The 23,965-nt window shown below is 55.3% G+C and overlaps 1 protein-coding gene across 1 annotated transcript in view; it reads right to left on the bottom strand.

Moving 5' to 3' along the window:
• LOC140389178 (uncharacterized) overlaps positions 1–23,965 on the bottom strand; it is a 137,298-nt gene that overhangs the window by 47,236 nt on the left and 66,097 nt on the right. Inside the window, exons 9-11 of the mRNA XM_072473339.1 lie at positions 4,255–4,719; positions 4,069–4,164; positions 3,741–3,974 (exon numbers count right to left, since the gene is read on the bottom strand). Coding sequence (XP_072329440.1) covers positions 3,741–3,974; positions 4,069–4,164; positions 4,255–4,719 — 795 coding nt within the window. The remainder of the gene's footprint in view (positions 1–3,740; positions 3,975–4,068; positions 4,165–4,254; positions 4,720–23,965) is intronic.

Below are 23,965 nucleotides of genomic sequence, written 5' to 3'. Positions count from 1 at the left end.
AGGGGGCAGACTCACCTGGGGCTGAGGTAAGAGCACCCCTCACACACACACTTGCGCTCAACGTACATGACACCCCCGCACGCTTTGGACAGAGCACAAAGGCAGCTTCTGTAGGTGTAACATTGACTTTAATAACAAAAGGAGTTCATGCACGTGCCCTAGCCCCTAAAACTCATCTGTGCCCTGCACCCGTGCCAACTTACTCAGTGTCTAATTGTTTGGCCTGATGGGCCCTTTGACTACGTCTACGTGGTTCCCCAGACGGTACAGCAGAACTGGAGGTGGACTCCTGTGATTCCTGCCCTCTGACACGGGATCCCTTTGGCGGCCGTTTCCTGGGGCGTCCTGGCCTAGATGGGCCAGGCTGCGGCCCGGGCGACTGGGATGGCGAGCTGCCAGCCTGTCCTGCCCGTTGCCCACCCGATGCACCTGGGACGGAAGGGGGGGGGAGTCTGAGGTGTCGCGGTGTACCGGGACATCCCCTACAGGGGGAGCCGGGACGGACCACACCACCTCCTCCTCCCTCGGGGTGCCCGATGGATACCAGGCCTCTACATGGGTGGGGGATGCGAACGGACTGGCCATCCGACGCCCCCCCGACATCTGGCGCTGCCAGTCCTGGAGGCCCGTGCTGGTATCGACAGGGGTCTGCAGGTTTGCAGCCATGGAGCCCAGGGGGTTGGCAAACCCTGTCTGTGACAGTGCGACGCCGGCTCGCACATGGCCACTGGCGCCGATGCCCTCAGCGATGGCCTGCAGAGACTGGGCCATGGCCTGCTGAGACTGGGCCATGGCCTGCAGAGACTGGGCTATGGCGTTGAGCGCCTCTGCCACCTGGCGCTGGCACTGGCTCATGGCCTCCTGTGAGAGGGCAGCCATTTCCTGGGCCACAGACGCCGCCTGCACGGAAAGCCCCAGGCCTCGCAAACCGTTCCCCATGTCTGACACCGTCGCACCCATTGCCTCCACCGCGGACGCCACCCGTGCGGTGTCAGCTTGGGTGGCACGCATGACCGGCACCACTCCCAGCTCCTGGACGCGGGTGGATTCCTCCACCTGCGACTGCAGCCGCCGCAAGCCGCCCGTTACCCTCTTCGCTCGTCTCCGGGTCGGTGGTTGCATCGGATCTATGTGTGGGTGTGGTAACTCCAGGAACCCGGGATCCATCTGGGCGGCAGATGTTCGCTTGGGCTGGGCTGCCCTCCGACCGCCCGGCCCCTCTGTGGCTCCTACCTCCACCTGCTGTACCGGGACGGCTGTGTTGTGCGCACCAGTGAGTGTACCAGACGCCTCATCACTAAAGTGCCCAACCGAGGTGAGTGTTTCTGCGATGGTGGAGGGTGTTGGTGACAGCAGTGGTGTTGTGTCGTGCTCTTCGTCCCACTCTGAGTCCATGGCACTTTGGGGTGGGGGTTCGTCTCCACCCATCCACTCTGAGTCACTGTCCGGTATTTTGTCTTCCTGGGTAGTGCTGTCCCGGGTAGGGGTGTCCCGGGTAGTGGTGTCCCGGGTAGTGGTGTCCCGGGTAGTGGTGTCCTGGGTCGTGGTGTCCTGGGTAGTGGTGGCCTGGCTCGGATGTGACGGGGGCCTGTGGCTGCCCCCCTCGTCGCTGGGTGGTCGCTCCCGCACGTGACGGGGGTGTCGTCTCCCTGTTGCTCCAGGTCTCTCCGTCTCCCGTGGTGTGCAAGGGGCATCCTGCGGGCGTCGCATGTTGGAGGGTGCGGGTCTCTCCGTCTCCCGTGGTCTCCGAGGGGCATCCTGCGGGCGTCGCATGCTGGAGGGTGCGGGTTTCTCCGTCTCCCGTGGCCTCCGAGGGGCATCCTGCGGGCGTCGCATGCTGGAGGGTTCATGTCTCTCCGTCTCCCGTGGCCTCCGAGTGGCATCCTGCGGGCAGTCTGCATCTGCGGGGATCGGTGCCTGGACGTTTGGTCCTGCGATACACAATGAAGCATGCATGGTTAGACATCAGGCAGTGATCAGGTGATATGGGGGAGGGGGATATAGGGGAGGGGGGATATGGGGACGGGCTGTCGGTGGCTCACTTGCTACTACGCCCCCGACCTCTGCATCAGCAACCTCCCGGTCGTCAGGTCCGCCAGCCAGTTCCAGGGCCCTTTCCTCGTGTTCGGTCAGTGGCCTCTCATCAGCGGGGCATTGCAGAGGTTAAGGTTAGGGCTGGATTCACTTGGGGATATGGGGGAGGGGGGATATGGGGGAGGGGGGGATGTGGGGGATATGGGGGAGGGGGGATATGGGGGAGGGGGGATATGGGGGAGGGGGGAATATGGGGGAGGGGGGATATGGGGGAGGGGGATATGGGGGAGGGGGTATATGGGGAGGGGGGATATGGGGGAGGGGGTATATGGGGAGGGGGGATATGGGGAGGGGGTATATGGGGGAGGGGGATATGGGGGAGGGGCATATGGGGGATATTGTGGAGGGGGGTTATGGGGGAGGGGGGGTTATGGGGGAGGGGGGAATATGGGGGAGGGGGGATATGGGGGAGGGGGATATGGGGGAGGGGGGATATGGGGGAGGGGGGAGGGGGGGTTATGGGGGATATGGGGGAGGGGGGATATGGGGGAGGGGGGATTATGGGGGATATGGGGGAGGGGGGATATGGGAGGCTCACCCTGCCTGCTCTGACGAGGTCGTTCACCTTCTTGTGGCACTGGGTGCCTGTCCGTGGTGTCAGGGCCGCAGCGGTGACGGCCTCTGCCACTTCCCTCCACAGACGCCGGCTGTGGCGTGGGGCAACTCTGCTGCCGTGCCCGGGATACAGGGCGTCCCTCCTCTGCTCCACCACTTCCAGGAGCGCCTCCACATCCCGTGACTCGAACCTCGGGGCTGAGCGGCGGCCAGCCATCCAGTCGGGTGTTGCGGTCGGGTGTTCCGGTCGGGTGGGGGGGAGCAGCGCGGCCTTATGAGCCGTCACGCCGTGCGGCGCGTATGACGCTGCACGGCGTGAACCACTGCGCAAGCGCGGATCCCGTTACGTCACTGCTAGCCCATTTCGGGCCGGAGACTTTCGACCCATTTTTCCGACGTGACGCAAGTCGGATTTGCGCCGTTTGTTGCGCTGATCGGTGGACCTACCGCCGATAACGGAGAATTTCGCCCAAGATCTTCCCTCCATACCAGGCAACGTTCTGGTAAATCTCCTCTGCACCCTTTCCAATGCTTCCACATCCTTCCTATAATGTGGCGACCAGAGTTGCACGCAATACTCCAAATGCGGCCGCACCAGAGTTTTGTATAGCTGCAACATGATCTCATGGCTCCGAAACTCAATCCCTGTGCCAATAAAAGCTAACACACCATACGCCTTCTTAACAACCCTCTCAACCTGGGTGGCAACTTTCAGGGATCTAAGTCCATGGATCTCTCTGCTCATCCACACTGCCAAGAATTGGTTACAGGAAGGCTGTCCCACAAGACTTACCACCACGGACTTAATCTGTGTAGAGATGGAAAGACAACAGAAACTCCACAGTGTCATTCCCCATGTCCCCTTCCACTCACCCCACACCCTGACTAAATGTACCCTGGGGGGAACAGCATTAAATTCCACCCACCCAGGGAAAGCCAGGGATACATTTAAGGAGCTGGATAAACACATGAGGGAGAAAGGAACAGAAGGATATATTGACAGGGAAATGAAGTAGGATGGGAGGAGGCTCGTGTGGATCATGTTGTGACTGTGAACTTTCACTGAACGAAACTGAAATATAATCCCTCACCTTCAGAAATCTCACACCGTCTTTTTGTTCCAACTGGTTTTTCAACTTTGAGAGTTTCTCCTGAATAGAATTTAAATTCTCCTGAATTTCACAAAGATTTTCCTCCATTGGTTTTAGAATTTTTTCCTCTTCTTCCCTAATTTCTCGGATGAAACGCTGCTCTTTCTCAGTGAGAATCTGGTGCATTTTAGTGAACTCGGATGTGATGTGACTCTGCAGACTGACCGACTGTTTCTACAAGAAGAAACATTAAAAATAATATGTTTCTGTAACAAACACAACAAAATAATGGATTAAATTTGGAAGCTCAGCACTAGGGAGACTTTACCCTAATTTGGGAAATCTTCTGTTTCTGCTGCTGCTCCATTTCTAGAACCGTCGATTTCTTCTCCGTGAGAGAATCGAAGGAAGATTTCACCCCATCCTGGGATTGGGAGAGAAAATCAGAAAATAAAAGTGTTAGATCCTGAAAATGTGATCAGATAATCAGGGGATCAAATCTGTTCCCTTTTACCTTGTAGATTTCAACAGCCTCTTTAATCGGGATGAAGCGGTGTTCTCTGTGTTCCCGCGAATCTCTACAAATCAGACAGATCAATTTCTTGTCAGTTTCACAAAACAGCTTCAGTTCTTCCTGATGTTCCTCACAGTGAAGTTTACTTTCCTTCTCTTTCCCATTCAGCTTTAATTTTCGAGCTTTCTCAGCCAGATTCGCTAAGATACGACTTCCTGTGAGGTTTCTTTCTGGAAACACCTGTCGACATTCCGGGCAGGAGTTTCTCTCCTTTTCCCAACACTGGGTGATACAGGAGCGGCAGAAGTTGTGTCCACACTCCAGTGAAACCGGATCAGTGAAGAAATCAAGACATATGGGACAAATAGCCTCCTCGGACAAACATTCCTCCTGCTGTCTGGAAGCCATGTTCACACTCAGCACTTCCTGATTCAAACCACTTTCAGTTCCAATGTTCCTGCTCCGCTACTGAACACATTCAGTTCAGTAATTCCCTCATGATGCTCACTGCAATCCTCAAGGAATTGTTGTTGTTTGCTGCTCTCGCTCCCGCCCACTTTGAGATCTGGAGATAAAACCCGGAGCAGAATGAAGAATAAACAGGGTTAGAGTGAACGACAGGGAATAATTGAACCCGGGCGATGAGAGTGAAGGTCTGTTGGTGGTGGGGGTGGGTGGAGAGAGGATGGGAGGAGGTGGGGATTTTGTCCTGTGAGTGACTGGCAGCCTGCTGCTCTCCTTCATATACTTCTGTCTCAAAGCAGCCCCAGGCATGGATGGTCAAGTTGTGTTTTACTAGGGCAGCACGATGGCGCAGTGGTTCGCATTGTTGCCTCCGGCAATGAGGACCCGGGTTCGAATCCTGGTCCTGGGTCACTGTCCATGTGGAATTTGCACATTCTCCCCGTGTCTGCGTGGGTTTCGCCCCCAACAGATGTGCAGGATAGGTGGATTGGCCACTCTGAATTGCCCCTTAATTGGAAAAAATAATTGGGCACTCTAAATTTTATTTTTTTTAAAGTTGTGTTTTACTTTGTGGGAAACACAAACTGAAACATATTGTCCAGCTCCTCCTGACCTGTCCCTTTACGTAAACCCAGCCTGACTCCAACTCAAGTTGGATGTTTGGTATTTATTTGTTATGAATTTTGACTGAAACTTATATCACTGTGAAAATGAAGATTTTTTGATAAAAATCAGCTTTGGAGAATTACAAGGTTGTCTGAATTTTTTCCAAGAATAATATTTGAATTAAAAGCGATTCTGAAATGTCTCTGGTGCTGGCTGACTCCTCCCCCGGCCCTCAGGGCTTTTCATACTGATGCTGGGGGTGTTGGTTGAGTTGATTTGTTGAACAAGCTGCACAGTGAGTGTATTGAAGTGGGTGAGGTTTGTACAGAGCCGCTCTCTGCTCTGAGACAGCTATTGCTGCACAGGTGTAATGTGTGTCACAGTGTAGCAGCTGAAAGGCTGCAGCTTTTAACTTTACACTTGTCCTTTTCCTCGATACTGAACAAGCTGGAGGGCCTCAGCAGCTCTTTCTACATCCAGACCATTGGTCTTGTCTGTCTCCTTCCGCACTGTCAGCCAATGAAGACTTTACTATTTGACCCATGGCTGGGGTTTCAAATCAGAGTTTTCCTTCTCCAGGGCAGGCTGCCAATCAAAGCTGCCAATCGGGAACGGTCTGGTTTTGAGGAGGCAGACACTCACTTTCCCATCTCTGCCCAAACAGGGATCAGTGTGTGAAGCCGGGCAGAGGCAGTTTGATTCGGAGGGACTATTTCACACACTGACCAGATGGGACTTTTTGTGAATGACGAGAATCTCCGTTCTCTTCAGCATCCTGGTCATTCCTGACCCTTTTTCACAATCCATAAGGAATTAACTCCGTGCTACTCTTTGACACATTGGGTGGGATTTTGCTCTCTGTGCACAAAGAGCTGGTTAGAGAGAGAAAGCCGGTGTGTAGCTCTCCAGCTGCACAGCTGAGTTTTCTCTCCAGATTCTCTGGCACTCTGAGCTCAGAAAATCTATGGCCGTGGTTTTCACCTTCACGCTGGCAGGGCGGGGCCTGATAGATCCGGCAACGCCGGCTCCACCGAGATCGGGGCGCCCTGATCTGTGTTAAAATAATACAGCCCCACCCCCCACGGATACGGGGAACCCCCTCCCCACAAGCACAGGGGCAACCCCGTCCCCCACAAGCACAGGGGCAACCCCGTCCCCCACAAGCACAGGGGCAACCCCGTCCCCCACAAGCACAGGGGCAACCCCGCCCCCCACAAGCACAGGGGCAACCCCGCCCCCCCCCAAACCCCACACAGAAACACAGAAACATATAAAAAAGGAGTAGGCCATTCGGCCCTTCGAGCCTGCTCCACCATTCAATATGATTGTGTCTGATCCTCGATCTCAATGCCACATTCCCGCTTTCTCCCCACACCCCTTGATGCCATTGAAAAGTAAAAAGTATCTGTCTCTTTCTTGAATATATTCAGGGACTTGTGGTAACCTCCTGTGGTCAAGAATTCCGTCGGTTCACAACCCTTTGAATGAAGAAATATTTCCTAATCTCAGTCCTGAATGGTCTTCCCCGTATCCTGAGACTGTGTCCCCTGGTTCGAGATTCCCCAACCAGGGAAAACATCCTCCCCGAATCTAGTCTCTCCAGCCCTGTTAGAATTTTATACGTTACAATCAGATCTCCTCTCATCCTTCTAAACCCGAGTGAACACAGGCCCAGTCGAATCATTCTCTCCTCATTGCACTGTCCCCCCAACCCCAGTATTAGCCGAGTGAATCTCCGCTGCACTCCCTCTGTGACAAGTAAATCCTTTCTCAGGCAGGGAGACCAAAACTGCTCACAATACTCCAGGTGTGGTCTCACCAAGGCCCTGTATAACTGCAGTGACACATCCCTACTTCTGAACTCCAATCCTCTCACAATGAAGGCCAACAAACCATTCACCTTCCTAATTGCTTGCTGCAGCTGCCTCTCCACTTTGATTGGCTGGTGTACAAGGACCCAGATCTCTTTGTACATCCACACTTCCCAATACATCACCATTTAAATAATCCTCTTCCTTTGTTTTTCACACCGCAGTGATTAACTTCACATTTAGCCACGTTATCCTGCATCTGCCATGTGTTTGTCCACTCACTCAACTTGTCTCAATCACCTTGAAGCCTCCTTGCATCCTCCTCACAACTCACAATTCCATCCAGTTTTGTGTCATCCACAAACTTGGAAATGTTACATTTGGTTCCCTCATCCAGGTTGTGTATATATATCGTGAACAGCTGGGGCCCAAACACTGACCCCTGTGGTACCTCACTAGTCACTGCCTGTGACTCGGAAAAAGATCCATTTATTCCCACTCTCTGTTTCCTGTCTGTCACCAATTCCTGATCCACTTACATTCCCACAATCCCATGTGCTTTAATTTTTGCCAACTAACCTCTTGTGAAGGACCTTATCAAAATCCTTCTGAAAATCCAAATATACCACACCTACTGGTTCTCCCTTATCTATACTAGTTACATCCTGAAAACACTCCAGTGGATTATTGAAGCCCTTCATAAGCCTATGCTGGCTTTGTCCAATCCTGTTAATGCTTTCCAAATGTTCTGTTATTGCATCTTTTATAATTGACTCTAGAATCTTCCCCACTCCTGGGGCGTCATTCTCCGACCCCCCGCCGGGTTGGAGAATGGCCGTTGGCCGCCATGAATCCCGCCCCCGCCGAAGTCTCCGGTACCGGAGATTGGGCAGGGGAGGGAATTGGGCCGCGCCGGTTGGCGGGACCCCCCGCTCAATTCTCCGGCCCTGATGGGCCGAAATCCCGCCCAGAAATTGCCTGTCCCGCCGGCGTAAATTAAACCTGGTATTTACCGGCGGGACCAGGCGGCGTGGGCGGGCTCCGGTGTCCTGGGGGGGGCGCGGGGAGATCTGACCCCGGGGGGTGCCCCCACGGTGGCCTGGCCCCCGATCCGTGGGCGGGCCAGTGCCGTGGGGGCACTCTTTCCCTTCCGCCTCCGCCAAGGCCTCCACCATGGCGGAGGCGGAAGAGACTCTCTCCCCTGCGCATGCGCGGGAAACTTTCACCGGCCGCTGACGCTCCCGCGCATGTGCCGGGAAACTGTCAGCGGCCGCTGACGCTCCCGCGCATGCGCCGCATTTCCGCGCCAGTCAGCGGACATCGCGCCGTTGGGGGAGAATTTCGCCCCAGGTGTCAGACTAACTGTAATTCTCCCTTTTTTCTCTCCCTCCCTTTTTAATCAGTGGGGTTATATTTCCCACCCTCCATCTGCAGGAACCGCTCCAGGGTCTATAGAATTTTGGAAGATGGTCACCAATGTGTCGAACATTTCCAGAGCCAATTCCTTTAATAATCTGGGATGGGGATTATCAGGCCCTGGTGATTTGTCAGCCTTTAACCCCATTCATTTCCCAGCACCATTATCTGACTGATACTGATTTCCTTCAATTCCACCCTCTCACTGGACCCTTACATTTCTGGGTAATTATGTGTGCCCTCTTTCCTGAATGCCCCCAATGGAGCTCCCCAGAGGACCTGCCCCTGACACTGGCCCCTGTTAAAGGAGAGAGACTCAGGGCTGGATTCTCCGGACGCCGAAATCACGTTCGGCCGGAGAATCACAGTTCCCGACCAAATCAGCGGCGGCATCGCTTTGGCGATGCTCCGCCCCCTCCAAAGCGTACTCTCCGAGTCCGCCCGCCACGTATCGACGGCCTCAGGACATTGCCTGAGGCCCGCCCCCCGATGCTCTTCCCCCGACCGGCCAAGTTCCCGAAGGCGACGGTCACGCGTGGGCTCATCCAGGGGCTGGTTTAGCACACTGGGCTAAATCGCTGGCTTTTAAAGCAGGCCAGCAGCACGGTTCAATTCCCGTACCAGTCTCCCCGAACAGGCGCCGGAATGTGGCGACTAGGGGCTTTTCACAGTGACTTCATTGAAGCCTACTTGTGACAATAAGCGATTTTCTTTCTTTCTTTTTTAATCCATCGGGAACTCGGCGTGGCGGCTACGGACTCAGTCCAGCTCCGCCACAGACAGGGGAGGGCTGATCCACGGGGAGGGGGGACTTGATGAGGGTCTGGGACCACTGTGGGGGGATGGTCCGGGGCGTGCGAGCCGGCGAAAGTGGGGGGGCACTATTTCGCGGGCCGGGTCCGCGAGCGGCCTCGGCCATGTAGCACGGCGAGGCCGCTGCAGGCTGCCGCCACGCGCATGCGCGGCCACGGATCCGGCAATTCTCCGGCTGTATCGGCAGCTCGAGCCGGGTGCTCTACGCTGCGTTCATGCTAGCCCCCAGCAACACGGGGAATCGGCGGCCATTTTACGCCCTTTTTGCTGGCGCAAAATGCCGGCGTGGGGACATTGCCCCAGAATCAGAGAATCCAGCCCTCACAGTCTGGGCCCCGTTCCTGTCACCAGCGGTTACCAGCAGCAATTCTCTGCTGGTGGGAACACTTTGCCTCCGGGACGGAGAGTCATGGGCAGTGTGCCGGGGCTGGTTTAGCACGGTGGGCTAAGACAGTGGCTTGTAATGCAGAACCAGACCAGCAGCACGGGTTCAATTCCCGTTCCAGCCTCCACGAACAGGCGCCAGAATGTGGCGACTAGGGGCTTTTCACAGTAACTTCATTGTAGCCTACTTGTGACAATAAGCGATTAGTATTATTATTTTCTGATAAGATGATAGGAATCTGATGAGTGGAGTTAGGGTAAATGAATAGATTTAATAAAATAGGGTTGGAGCTCAAACCCTTTTCACAGCAGTGAACCTTGTGCACACCGCAGGGTTGAGATCAGCAAGATACCTCCAGCAAGGCCTTGGTTGTTTCTGTCAGAGCAGATAGTCTCCAGCTAGGAGGAGATAATGGTCCTTCTGCTGAGCGAAGGTTTAATTATAAACCTCTGTAGACAACATGGGGTTTTTAACCAATGTTCTGTGTACTGACTAACTGTACAAACACAGTGTGTATCTGTGACCTGGGAGTGGGCTGTATTAGAGGAGGGCGCTGCTTCCGAGGTTTCTCTGGGGTAGTCGACTCCATGTTTGAATCATGAATAAACCATTGCAACCTGTCCCAGGGTCTCCTGTGGTTAGATGGGAGATGTCCACTATAACATTAGGATTAGTTTTGAGCTGCTGTCACAGAGCCAGCACACATAATGGACTCCTCATTTGTTATTAAGTTTCACTTGGGTCTGTGGAGTGGGAGGCGAGTCAATAGGATCCACAGGACTAACCTGATAACCGAATCCATCACTGGGAAAAGCTGGTGTGATGGATGGAGGGATTCTCACTGGGCAGTCATGGTGTCGTGCGCTGATGCTGGGTCTATGATGCATTGTGGCGACCCTGGGTGGGAATTTCCGTTGCCCGACGCTGATATCATAATCAGCGATTGGGCGGAAACGCCTGCATTGACGCACCATCGGAAGGCCCTCCCCTGATGCTCCGCCCCCGATGGGCCGAGTTCCCCACCGCGCGGGGGACGTGTAGTCTCAGCGGTTGGGAACCCGGAGTGGGGGCTGCGGACTGTGACCAGCGGTGCCACAGTCGGCCGGGAGGCATGCTGCTGGCTGGGGGGGGGCTTCCGCGAGGGCTAGGGGGGACTGCCGGGGGTGGCCATGGGGTAGCCATGGGGGCAGTATTTGGCAGGTTGTTCCGCGCACGGCTGGCGGGGCCGTATCGGCAGCTAAAGCTGGTCGTCGCCATGCGCCTGCGCGTCACGGACCCGGCCATTCCTCAGCCGTTTGTGTCGTGTGAGCCGGGAGTTTCACCCACCGCGGCTGCTGGCCCTGCACCGGTCCCAGGATCGGTGAGGATTGGGCGCCGATTTTGGCGTCATAAAAGGCCACGGTTTCCATGCCGCCGTCGGCACTTAGCCACAAAATGGGAGAATCCAGCCCGAAGTGTTGACGCCGCGGAGAATCTGTGGACTTTTACGACAGAAAAAGCGGCGCCGCCCCTGGACCAATTCCGCATCCATTCAGGGCCGAGCACCGGGGCCTCGCGGAACACAATTATTCCAATGAAAAACGGTGCGGGATTCGACACTCGGGAGGCTGACAAGCTGCAGCCACACATACACATTACACTCCCCACACATACTTACTCCAGACAAAACCATGGCACTGGTTGTGCTGGAGTGTGCCCACACAGCTGTGGGTCATTTGGGGCCAGAGGGCACTCAGGGGGGGTGCCCTGGGGGGACACCTATACGACCCCTGGCACCAGGTTCAAAGTGGGCAGTCAGCGGTTGGCGCAGCTACGTGGCGGCCTTGCCGGCTGCGGCAATGGTGTCCTGTGCCCGTCCACCCCAACCCTACAGCCCATCTCCTAGCCACCCCCTAGTACTCCCCCCGGCCCTGGCAGAAGACCCCAGCCAGCAACCTGTCAGTAAACTATGGTGATGATGGACATATTCCGTACCCCTCTCTCTCCCTCAGCAGCCACGATGCCGGTTTCACCATTTTTAAAAGCACAAGTGAACCACTTGGCCCATCGGAGACGGAGAATCGCGGAGGTGCTGGAGGGTACCGGGTCTGGAGAATCGCGGAGGTGCTGGAGGGTACCGGTCTGGAGAATCGCGGAGGTGCTGGAGGGTACCGGGTCTGGAGAATCGCGGAGGTGCTGGAGGGTACCGGGTCTGGAGAATCGCGGAGGTGCTGGAGGGTACCGGGTCTGGAGAATCGCGGAGGTGCTGGAGGGTACCGGGTCTGGACAATCGCGGAGGTGCTGGAGGGTACCGGGTCTGGAGAATCGCCGAGGTGCTGGAGGGTACCGGGTCTGGACAATCGCGGGGGTGCTGGAGGGTACCGGGTCTGGACAATCGCGGAGGTGCTGGAGGGTACCGGGTCTGGAGAATCGCGGAGGTGCTGGAGGGTACCGGGTCTGGAGAATCGTGGAGGTGCTGGAGGATACCGGGTGTGGAGAATCGCGGAGGTGCTGGAGGGTACCGGGTCTGGAGAATCGCGGAGGTGCTGGAGGGTACCGGGTCTGGAGAATCGCGGAGGTGCTGGAGGGTACCGGGTCTGGAGAATCGCGGAGGTGCTGGAGGGTACCGGGTGTGGAGAATCGCGGAGGTGCTGGAGGGTACCGGGTCTGGACAATCGCGGGGGTGCTGGAGGGTACCGGGTCGGGACAATCGCGGAGGTGCTGGAGGGTACCGGGTCTGGAGAATCGCGGAGGTGCTGGAGGGTACCGGGTCTGGAGAATCGCGGAGGTGCTGGAGGGTACCGGGTCTGGAGAATCGCGGAGGTGCTGGAGGGTACCGGGTCTGGAGAATCGCGGAGGTGCTGGAGGGTACCGGGTCTGGAGAATCGCGGAGGTGCTGGAGGGTACCGGGTCTGGACAATCGCGGAGGTGCTGGAGGGTACCGGGTCGGGACAATCGCGGAGGTGCTGGAGGGTACCGGGTCTGGAGAATCGCGGAGGTGCTGGAGGGTACCAGGTCGGTCCCGCTAATGATATGCAAACGGTACCTACTCTACGTGCGGAGTCAAATGCATTGACGCCATTTATGAGGTGACGGAGAATCACGATTTGGCGTCAAATCCGCGGCTGCCGCAATTTTGGCGTTGGAAGCTATTCTCCGCCCAATCACATTTCACCATTTCGGCAGCAGTTAACGGAGAATCCCTCCCCCCGCTGTATGATCACTGATCTAGAATCCTTGACACTGAAACTGGATCCTCTTTGTGAATTCAACTGAACGCTGAAGTGAAGAAAAGGACACTGGGTCTCATGGATGACCCACGTCACCGTCCCCCCGACCCCCTCTCCAGGAGAGGAAGGGACCATTTAAAGGTGAATTGTTTAGCACACTGGGCTAAATCGCTGGCTCTGAAAGCAGACCAAGCTAGGCCAGCAGTACGGTTCAATTCCCGTAATAGCCTCCCCGAACAGGCGCCGGAATGTGGCGACTAGGGGCTTTGCACAGTAACACATTTGAAGCCTACTTGTGAAAATAAGTGATTTTCATTTCATTTGCTTAAGAATTGCCGAGTTTGCAAATGACAAAAAATAGGTGGGAAGGCAAGTGTTGATGATGACACAAAAAGTCTACACAGGGACAGAGGCAGGTATGGGAGTGGGCAAAAACTTGGCAGATGGAATATAATGTAGGAAAATGTTTTGGTGGGAAGAATAAAGGAGCTGAATATTATTTAAATGGAGAGAGGCTGCAGAAAGCTGCAGCACTGAGGGATTGGGGGGTCCTCGTGAATAAATCACAAAAAACAACGTGCAAGTTCAGCAGGTACTGGGGAAGGCAAATGGAATGTGGATCCTTATTCCAAAGGGAATGGAGGAGAAAAATAGGGAAATCTTGCTAAAACTGTACAAGGCACGAGTTAGACATCACCTAGAATTACTGTGAACAGTTTTGGTCCCCTTATCTAAGGAAAGAGACACTGGCATTGGAGGCAGTGCAGAGAAGGTTCACCAGGTTGATCCCGGGTATGGGGGGATTTTTTTATGAGGAGAGGTTGAGTAGGTTGGGCCTGTACCCATTGCAGTTTAGAAGAATGAAAGGTGACCTGATTGAGTCATAGAGGAAACTCAGGCAGCTGGACAGGGGAGATGCTGAGAGGATGTTTCCCCTGATAGAATAATAATAATCTTTATTATTGTCACAAGTAGGCTTACATTAACATTGCAATGAGTTACTGTGAAAATCCCCGAGTCGCCACATCTTCGGGTACACTGAGGGAGAATTCAGAATGTCCAAATTTCCTAACAGCTTGTCTTTCAGGACTTGTGGGAGGAAATCGGAGCACCCGGAGGAAACCCACATAGAGACAGGAGAACGTGCAGACTCCGCACAAACAGTGACTCAAGCCGGGAATCGAACCTGGGACCCGGGCGCTGTGAAGCAGGAGCGCTAACCACTGTGCTACCATGCTCCCTGTGTGTGAGAGACTAGGAACAGAGGGTACCATCTCAGAGTAAGGAGTGGCCCATTTAAGACAGAGATGATGAGGAATTTTGGGCGGGAATCTCCGACCCTCCCCGCCGGAATCACGCCCGGTGCGGGGGCGGAGAATAGCCGTTCACGCCGGAAAACCGACGTGATGGCGCATCCGCGATTCTCCGCAGACCCACCAGTCGCATGCGTGCGGTTGATGTGGCGCCTGTCGGGGGCTGTTGGAAGAGGCCCCTGCGACGATTCCCCGCGGAACTCCCGCCGGCGTAGTATTCATGTGGTACCACCCGGCGGGAGCTGGGACCCGCGGTCGTGGTGGGGGGGGGAGGGGAATCTGACTCCAGGGAGGGCCTCAGCGGTGGCCAGGCCCGCGATCGGGGGCCACCGATTGGTGGGCCATCGCGATCTGTGGGGGACCTACCTTCCTCCGCGCGGGCCTGCTGTATGGCTCTGCCATGTCGGCGGCGCCCGAGCCGAGGTGGGCCGCCGCGCACATTCACGGACCCGCTTGCGGCCGCTATGCGCATGCGTGGACGCGCGGTCTGGCTAGCAGGGCCCCGCCGGCGGCCAGAGCTGCTGGACACAGGCCGGGGCTCTGCTAGCCCCCTGGAAAATGGAGAATCACCCCGTCCGGAGTGATTCTCGCCCGTTTTCCCGCGGGCATGGGGACTTTGTCCCCAGAAGGGAGATTCCCGCCCTTCTTCTCTCAGAGAGGAGTGAATCTGTGGAATCTTTTCCCGCAGAGAGCTGTAGAGGCTGGGTCGTTAAGCATGTTCACGGCTGAGATAGACAGATTTTTAATCAGCGAGGGAATCGGATTTGACTGGATTTGTTGAATTTGTTTTATTGTCACGTGTACCAAGTTACAGTGAAAAGTATTGTTCTGCGTACAGTCCAGTCCAGAATCAAGGATTTTGGGGCTAAGATGGGATAATGGAGTGGAGGATTATATCAGATCAGCCATGACCTCATTGAATAGCGGAGCAGACTCGATGAGCCTAATGGCCAATTCTGCCTCATGGTCTTATTATGGCCTAACCTTGGGGTTGCATTTCCATGGAGGGATCTCTGGACTGTATTAAGTGGGAACCTACAGTGACCCAGGAGAAATGATTGTGGTAAAATGGCCAATATACAATTGGATACTTTAACTGAACCACAGTCAGAACCACAGACAGGCCTGAATGGAATTCAAACAGCCAAGTTTGAATGTACAGGACAAAGAAAAACAGCTGGGGCAAAGAGAACTTAGAACATAGAACATCGCAGTACAGGCCCTTTGGCCCTCGATGTTGCGCCGACCTGTGAAACCACTCTAAAGCCCATCTACATTATTCCCTTCTCGTCCATATGTCTATCTAATGACCATTTGAATGCCCTTAGTGTTGGCGAGTCCACTACTGTTGCAGGCAGGGCATTCCACGCCCTTACTACTCTCTGAGTAAAGAACCTACCTCTGACATCTGTCCTCCATCTATCTCCCCTCAATTTAAAGCTATGTCCCCTCGTGCTTGACATCATCACCCAAGTAAAAAGGCTCTCGCTGCCCACCCTATGCAATCCTCTGATCATCTTGGTTGCCTCAATTAAGTCACCTCTTGACCTTCTTCTCTCTAACGAAAACAGCCTCAAGTCCCTCAGCCTTTCCTCATAAGATCTTCCCTCCATACCAGGCAACATTCTGGTAAACCTCCTCTGCACCCTTTCCAATGCTTCCACATCCTTCCTATAATGCGGCGACCAGAATTGCACGCAATACTCCAAATGCTGGAGAAATTGCTGGAAAATCTCAGCAGGTCTGGCAGCATCTGTCGGGAGAGAAAAGAGCTAACGTTCCGAGTCCAGGTGACCCTTTGTCAAAGCTAACAGACAGAGAAAGTGGGAAATATTTATACTGTGGAGTGAGAATGAAAGATGAGTCATAGACACAGAAACCCAGGGAAACAGGGTGCTAATAGCCACAGAAACCAAGGGGAAAGAGTGTTCATGGCAGTCCCCGGAGAGAACAAAAGGTGTGAAAGGCCAAACAGCAGAGAAACTAACATCAGAGGGTAAAATGTGACAGATGTAGATGTGGGGGGAGGGGAAGGGGGAGCAAAGGGGAGAAAGGGGAAGGAAAGGTGGATAAGATGGGGGGCGGGGGGGGGGGTAAATATATATAAAGAAAGACAAGAAAGAAAGAAATGGTAAAAGACAATTAAAATGAAATGGAGTGAAAACAGGGATCGAGGTAGAGTAGAACTAATCATCAGAAGTTGTTGAATTCGATGCTGAGACCGGAAGGCTGTCGCGTGCTTAACCGGAAGATGAGATGTTGTTCCTCCAGTTTGCGTTGAGCTTCACTGGAACATTGCAGCAGGCCAAGAACAGACATGTGGGCATAGGAGCAGGGTCTTGTGTTAAAATGGCAAGCAACGGGAAGGTCAGGGGCCTGAATACGCACAGCTGGGGCAAGCCTGGGCTTGTTCTATCAACAGGAGATCGGAAGACAATCGGCCCCATTCAAATAGATCGATTGTTGTGCATTGCCCAGATGAAGCCAGATGTTCTGGCATTTAGGTTTCCCACTGTTACCTTATATGGAACAAGGTTACATGCGGACAATGCACCTGAAGATGTACCGGTGGGGGGAGGGGGGGGGGTCTGGTTTCCCGCAGAGATGCAATCGGTAACTCCATTGGATATTGCAACCGCCACCCAGTGACCTCATTGGCTGAGGGCCAGAGAAACTTCTGGAAGAACGCGAAGAGGGAGAAAAGATGGTGATGCCCTGGGACCCTCCCCAGCTCAGAATTGACGCAGTCAGGGGAGAAAACTCAACAGCGGACCAGAGAATGGATGGAAGAGGCGTACGAGACCTGCCTTCGCAGACGAGGGCCCTGAGATGACTGAGACTCAGAGAATTGGACCCACAGCTCAATCGAGTTCATCGGCACGGTAGTATTAGAGTCTTGGGCAGTTTATAGTTGGGAGAATTTGAGAGAATAACTGTTTTATTGTTTTTGTGAATAAATTTGGGTTGAATTGTAAACCTGTGTTTCTCCTGTGTTCATCTCGCAAATAAGGGCATCTGGTTAAAACGTTTGGATAATAAACTGGTCGACATGTCTGATAATTTACAAACAACTTGGTGTCGACAGACCCGACAGGATTTCCACTGCTCGTCCACCGAGGTTACAGCTAATTCTGGACACCGCACTTTGGGAAGGATGTCAAGGCTGAAGGGATGGTGCAAGGGGAGATTTCCCAGAATGGGACCAGGGATGAGGGTCTTCAGTTAAGTGGAGTGGCTCCCAAAGTGACGATTGAGAGGATCATGGTGGATTTAAAGGGAAGGTCAGGACGAGCTGGACAATATGTTTCAGTTTGTGTTTCCCACAAAGTAAAACACAACTTGACCATCCGTGCCTGGGGCTGCTTTGAGACAGAAGTATATGAAGGAGAGCAGCAGGCTGCCAGTCACTCACAGGGCAAAATCCCCACCTCCTCCCATCCTCTCTCCACCCACCCCCACCACCAACAGACCTTCACTCCCATCGCCTGGGTTCAATTATTCCCTGTCGTTCACTCTAACCCTGTTTATTCTTCATTCTGCTCCGGGTTATGTCTCCAGCTCTCAAAGTGGGCGGGACCGAGAGCAGCAAATAACAATAATTCCTTGAGGATTGCAGTGGGCGTCATGAGGGGATTACTGAACTGAATGTGTTCAGCAGCAGAGCAGGGACATTGGAACTGAAAGTGGTTTGAATCAGGAAGTGCTGCGTGTGAACACGGCTTCCAGACAACAGGAGAAGAGTTGGACCGAGGAGGTAATTTGTCCCAAATGTCTTGATTTCTTCACTGATCCGGTTTCACTGGAGTGTGGACACAACTTCTGCCGCTCCTGTATCACCCAGTGTTGGGAAAAGAAGGAGAGAAACTCCTGCCCGGAATGTCGACAGGAGTTTCCAGAAAGAAACCTCAGAGCCAATCGGGTCTTAGTGACAGTTGATTAGGATTCAGAAAAGTCACGTTCCTGAGAGAACGAAGAATAAGTCTGGGAAATTTAAGGAGCCTTGGATAACGAGGGATATTGTGAACCTCATCAAAAAGAAAAGGAGACTTTTGTCTGGTCGAGAAGGGTGGGGACAGTGGAAACTCTTGAGGAGAAGAAAGAATGTAGGAAGGTAGTGAAGTGGGAAATTAGGAGGGCTAGGGGGCGTCATGAAAAGTCCTTGACAAGTAGGGTTAAGGTGAATCCCAAAGCTTTTTATTGATATGTAAAAAGCAAGAGGGTGCCCAGGGAAAGGATTGGACCACTTAAGGACAGTGGGGGGAATCTATGTGTTGAGCCAGAGGAAATGGGCGAGGTACTAAATGAATAGTTTGCATCGGTGTTGACCGAAGAAAAGGGGTTGGATTCTCCATTATTGAGGCTATGTCCCCACGCCGGTGTAAAAACCGTGGAGGTTTCCTCCTGAAATTCCTGCAAAAAGTTAAACGAATTCATAGCCCTGCAGGGGGCTAGCAGGGACCCGGAGTGAATCTCGCAGCTTTTGCTGCAGATATGCGCCCCTGCACTTCTGGGTCAAAGGCCGCGCCTGCGCACGGCGGCGACCTCCAGCGGCCGCGCCATGCTCCATAGCGGACTCGGACTGTGGAGCCATCCCGATGATGCGCCCAAGCCTCAACCCCCGCACATTAAATCGCCAGCCGCCTATCGGGCAGCACGGTAGCATTGTGGATAGCACAATTGCGTCACAGCTCCACGCGAGCATCCCAACCGGCAATAGGTGGTTAGTTCCACGCCGTCGGGAACTCAGCCGGTCGTGAGCGGAGGATTTCTGAGCGGCCCTTTGGCAATGGCCCCCCGGCGGCGTGGCGTACTTCACGATAGTTTTCGGTACCTGGGTATTCAGGTGGCAAGGAGATGGGAGTAGCTCCACAAATTAAATCTGGGCCGGTTAGTTGAACAAATGAAGGAGGACTTCCGGAGGTGGGACATGCTCCGGTTGTCACTGGCGGGGAGGGTACAGACCGTAAAGGTGACGGTTCTCCCAAGAATTTTGTTTGTTTTTCCGTGTATCCCTATTTTTATTCCAAAGGCCTTTTTTAAGCGGGTGAACTTGGTTTGTGTGGGCGCATAAAACCCAGCGAGTAAAGAAAATGTTGCTGGAGCGGAGCCGAGTGGAGGGAGGGCAGGCACTGCCGAACTTTAGGAACTACTACTGGGCAGTGAATTTAGCCATGATTAGGAAGTGGGTAGTTGGGAGGGGTCGGTGTGGGAGCGGGTAGAGGTGGCATCATGTAAGGGCACCAGTTCGGGGGCATTGGTAACGGTACCTCTGCTGTTCTGGTTGGCCCGGTATTCCACAAGCCCGGTGGTAGTGGCGGCCCTGAGAGTCTGGGGGCAATGGCGGAAGCATATGGGAGTGGAGGGAGCGTCAGTGTGGGCTCTAATCTGTGGTAATCACCTGTTTGTGCCGGGGATGATGGATGGAGCGTTTCGGAGGTGGCAGAGAGCGGGTATTGAGAGGCTGGGGGATCTGTTTATTGATGGGAGCTTTCCCGGTCTGGAGAATCTGGAAGTGAAGTGTGAATTGCCGGGAGGGAATGGGTTCCGATATCTGCAGGTAAGGGATTTTGTGCGAAGGCAGGTTTTTACCTATCTGCTCCTACCGCCACAGGGGATACAGGACAAGGTAGTTTCTAGAACGGGGGTCGGGTAGGGGAAGGTATCGGAAATTTACAAGGAACTTATGGAGTGGGAGGAACCCTAGATAGGAGAGACAAAGCGTAAATGGGAAGATGAGTTGGGAGGGGAGGTAGAGGCGGGTCTGTGGGAGGATGTCCTGAGCCGAGTCAATACGTCCTCATCATGTGCGAGGCTCAGCCTGATACAATTCAAGGTGGTTCACCGGGCACACATGACTGTGGCCCGGATGAGCAGGTTTTTGGGGTAGAGGACAGGTGTGGGCGATGTGCAGGAGGGCCCGCAAATCATGTCCACATGTTAGGGGATCCAGGCCGGGATTTGCAGATGTTTTATTTTTTTAAATTGATGTCATGTCCAGGGCGTTAAAGGTGAGGGTGGCACCGAGTCCAGAGGTGGTGATTTTTGGAGCGTCGGAAGACACGGGAGTCCAGGGGGCGAGAGACGCTGAGGTTTTTGACTTTGCCTCCTCGGTAGCCCGGAGACGGATATTGCTCGCGTGGAGGAACTCAAAGCCCCTGAAAACAGGCGTATGGGTTCGCGACATGGATGGGTTTCTCAGGCTTGAGAAAATCAAGTTCGCCCTGAGAGGATCATCATTAGGATTTGTTCGGAGGTGGCAGCCGTTTATCGACTTCTTGGGGAGGTCAGGGAGCATAGGGGGGAGGGATTTAGACTATGTCGGTCTAGCCCAAAAATGTGCAGGTTAGGTGGATTGGCCACGCTAAATTGCCCCTTAATTGGAAAATAAAATAATTAGGTACTCTAAAAAAAAATTTTTAATCTGCACTTATGTCTTTTGTTATTATAAAACCATAAATGCCTCAATAAAATGTTTTACAAAAAAACAAAAGGCATCTTGACAAGCACATGGATAGGATGGGTATAGAGGGATACGGCACAAGGAAGTGCTGAGGGTTTTGGCAAAGGTTGGCATCATGACAGGTACAGGCTTGGAGGGCCGAAGGGCCTGTTCCTGTGCTGTATTGTTCTTTGTTGAATCTGTCTGAGAAAGCTCGAAAATTAAAGCTGAATGGGAAAGAGAAGGAAAGTAAACTTCACTGTGAGGAACATCAGGAAGAACTGAAGCTGTTTTGAGAAACTGACAGGAAATTGATGTGGGATTTCCGGGAACACTTGATTCCTGTCGACATGTTCTTATCTAGTTTCTCATTAAATATATCTTTACCCTTCACCCCAAACACACTGTGTGATCCTGAGGTCGACACTGTCATCACTCTCTCAGGAAAGACGTTTCTCCTGAACTCCCTATTCCCCCCCCCTGTAAACTGCCTCTCCCCCCCCCACCCCCCGCCACAACCCCAAACCTGGCCACATGCCGGCTCCCATACCAGCCCCATGGCCGGGTGAACTGGCCACTGAGTCCACCAGCTACCCACTCCCTGGGCTGCAGGCCTCGGACTGTCTAACACGGTCATTTTCTGTTTCACTCACGCCAGGAGAAGGCCGCCTATACCCGCCGGGAGGGGGGATAACTGGAGGAGGATCCCCGGACCTGCGGCCCCTCACCGTGGCAGAGCAGAGGGCCCTGGACGTGGTCGGTGGCCCTTAAGAAAAGGAGGTCGCCGGGGTGGAGTTCGGCCGCGGGCGAGGATGTGCGACCCTGCTGAGTTACCATTCCCCGTGACACGTGTGTCAACAACTCCCCAACACCACCCTCACCCTCGCCCTCACCCTCACCCGCAGCCTCACCCTCACCCCCAGCCTCACCCTCACCCCAGCCTCACCCTCACCTTCACCCCCACCCCCACCCCTCACCCCCAGCTTCACCCTCACCCCCAGCCTCACCCCCACCCCCATCCCCACCATCACCCCGACCCTCCTCACCACCCCCATCCCAATCCCCCCACCCTCCCCCCCACCCTCAATACCACACCACCCACACCCTCGCCTCCCCCTCACCCGCACCCCCAAATCCCCACTCCCCCCGGCCCGTGGTCTAATCATGCATCTTGTCTTGTGTCCTGCAGGACCTGCTGGAGATGGGATGGGTCCACCAGTGTCCCCCTCCCCCAGCCAGTGTCCCCCTCCCCCAGCCAGTGTCCCCCTCCCCAGCCAGTGTCCCCCTCCCACAGCCAGGGTCCCCGCCCCCAGCCAGTGTCCCCCTCCCCAGCCAGTGTCCCCGCCCCCAGCCAGTGTCCCCCTCCCCCAGCCAGTGTCCCCCTCCCCCAGCCAGTGTCCCCCTCCCCAGCCAGTGTCCCCCTCCCACAGCCAGTGTCCCCCTCCCCAGCCAGTGTCCCCCTCCCCCAGCCACTGTCCCCCTCCCACAGCCAGTGTCCCCCACCCCCAGCCAGTGTCCCCCTCCCCCAGCCAGTGTCCCCCGCCCCCAGCCAGTGTCCCCCGCCCCCAGCCAGTGTCCCCCGCCCCCAGCCAGTGTCCCCCTCCCCAGCCAGTGTCCCCCGCCCCCAGCCAGTGTCCCCCACCCCCATCCAGTGTCCCCCTCCCCCAGCCAGTGCCCACCGCCCCCAGCCAGTGTCCCCCACCCCCAGCCAGTGTCCCCCGCCCCCAGACAGTGTCCCCCTCCCCAGCCAGTGTCCTCCGCCCCCAGACAGTGTCCCCCGCCCCCAGCCAGTGTACCCCGCCCCCAGCCAGTGTCCCCCACCCCCAGCCAGTGTCCCCCGCTGCCGTCCAGATAGGTTTCGAGCCTCTGGAACGGACGATCCCATTGATTGAGGAGGTGCAGTCACAGAGCCAGGGTCTACATGAGGGGTTGTCGGCGAACATCCAGCATCTGCAGGTGCAGTTGGAGGAGTCCAACCGTGTGGAGGAGCAGGAGGTGGTGCCGTCCAGGCCAACACCACACGGGTGGCGTCCGCGGTGGAGGCACTGGGGGCGACGGTTTCGGCCATGGATCAGCATGTCCAAGGCCTGGGGCATTCTGTGCAAGCGCTGGCCGAGGCCCAGGACAGGGCGGCCCTCTCACAGGCAGCCATGTGCCAGAGCCAGCTGGAAATTACAGCGGCGCTCCTCAGCATGGCCCAGTCACAGCAGGCCATGGCTGGGAATGTCGGCGGCATTGCCCAGGCGCTGACCACCGTGGCACAAACTCAGAGGGAGGTGGCCCAGTCCCAGAGGGAAATGGCGCAGTCACTGGCTGATGTGACACAGACCCAGAAGGTGGTGACACAGTCAATGGGTGATGTCGCGCAGGCCCAGACGGAGATGGGCCACTCCCTGTGCTCCGTGGAGACTCTGGTCGAGACCTGAGCGGGTCACCAGGACTGGCAGGGCCAGGTGGCAGGGGAGCCTCAGGGGATAGCTTTGCTTGTACCCTGCCCCACGGAGCAGCCCGGGGGCCATCGAACACCCAGAGGGAGGAGGAGGTGATGGGACCCGTGCAACAGCACCTCGGACCCCCCCACCTGCTCTTGTTCTTGGCACATCTGGTGGGCAGCGGGCAGAACAGGGCGGCATCACGCCACCCGGGACACCCGGGCAGCAGCCGGGTCCATCCAGGCCCGGTCGCGTCAGCAGACGCGCGCCAATGGGGACCCAGGTCACAGGCCGGGAATCACAGCAGGCCGCCTCCACGCCTGATGTCCCGTCTGTGATCCACCAAGATGTAGCGTTAGGGCCTGTAAGGCCAGAAAGTTAGACACCGGTTACGTTGGCACGGGTGCAGGGCACAGTTTAGTTATAGGAGCGAGGGCACAAATTAAACAGCTGTTCACACTGCTACAACCTGCCTCGGTGCTCTGTCAGATGGGTGTGAGTGGGGGACTGGGCTGGCCACAGAGGGGTGCGGGGGGGGGGGGGGGGAATGAGCAGATGAGCAGGCCTTGTGGGTAGCCTAGCCCCCCCCCGGCCCCGGCACCCTCGGCCGTTCCCACCACCATCACCCCAAGGATTCAATGGCTCCGTGTGATGGTGTGGCCAGCTCGCAGGCAGGGATCACCCAGGTGGACGGTGGAAAGTGTCACCTTGGGCAGGAGTCAGACATTGTCAAACGATGCGGAGAACCAGGGCTCATCACAGAGCGGGTTGTCATCACCCCGTAGTGGGGCAGGTATGTATCACGGAGGGAGTTGCAGGCGG

This window comes from Scyliorhinus torazame, chromosome 14 (assembly GCF_047496885.1).
Source record: "Scyliorhinus torazame isolate Kashiwa2021f chromosome 14, sScyTor2.1, whole genome shotgun sequence".
Taxonomy (NCBI): domain Eukaryota; kingdom Metazoa; phylum Chordata; class Chondrichthyes; order Carcharhiniformes; family Scyliorhinidae; genus Scyliorhinus; species Scyliorhinus torazame.
The sequence above is the reverse complement of the archived record's forward strand: the minus strand, read 5'-3'. Positions and strand labels throughout refer to the sequence as shown.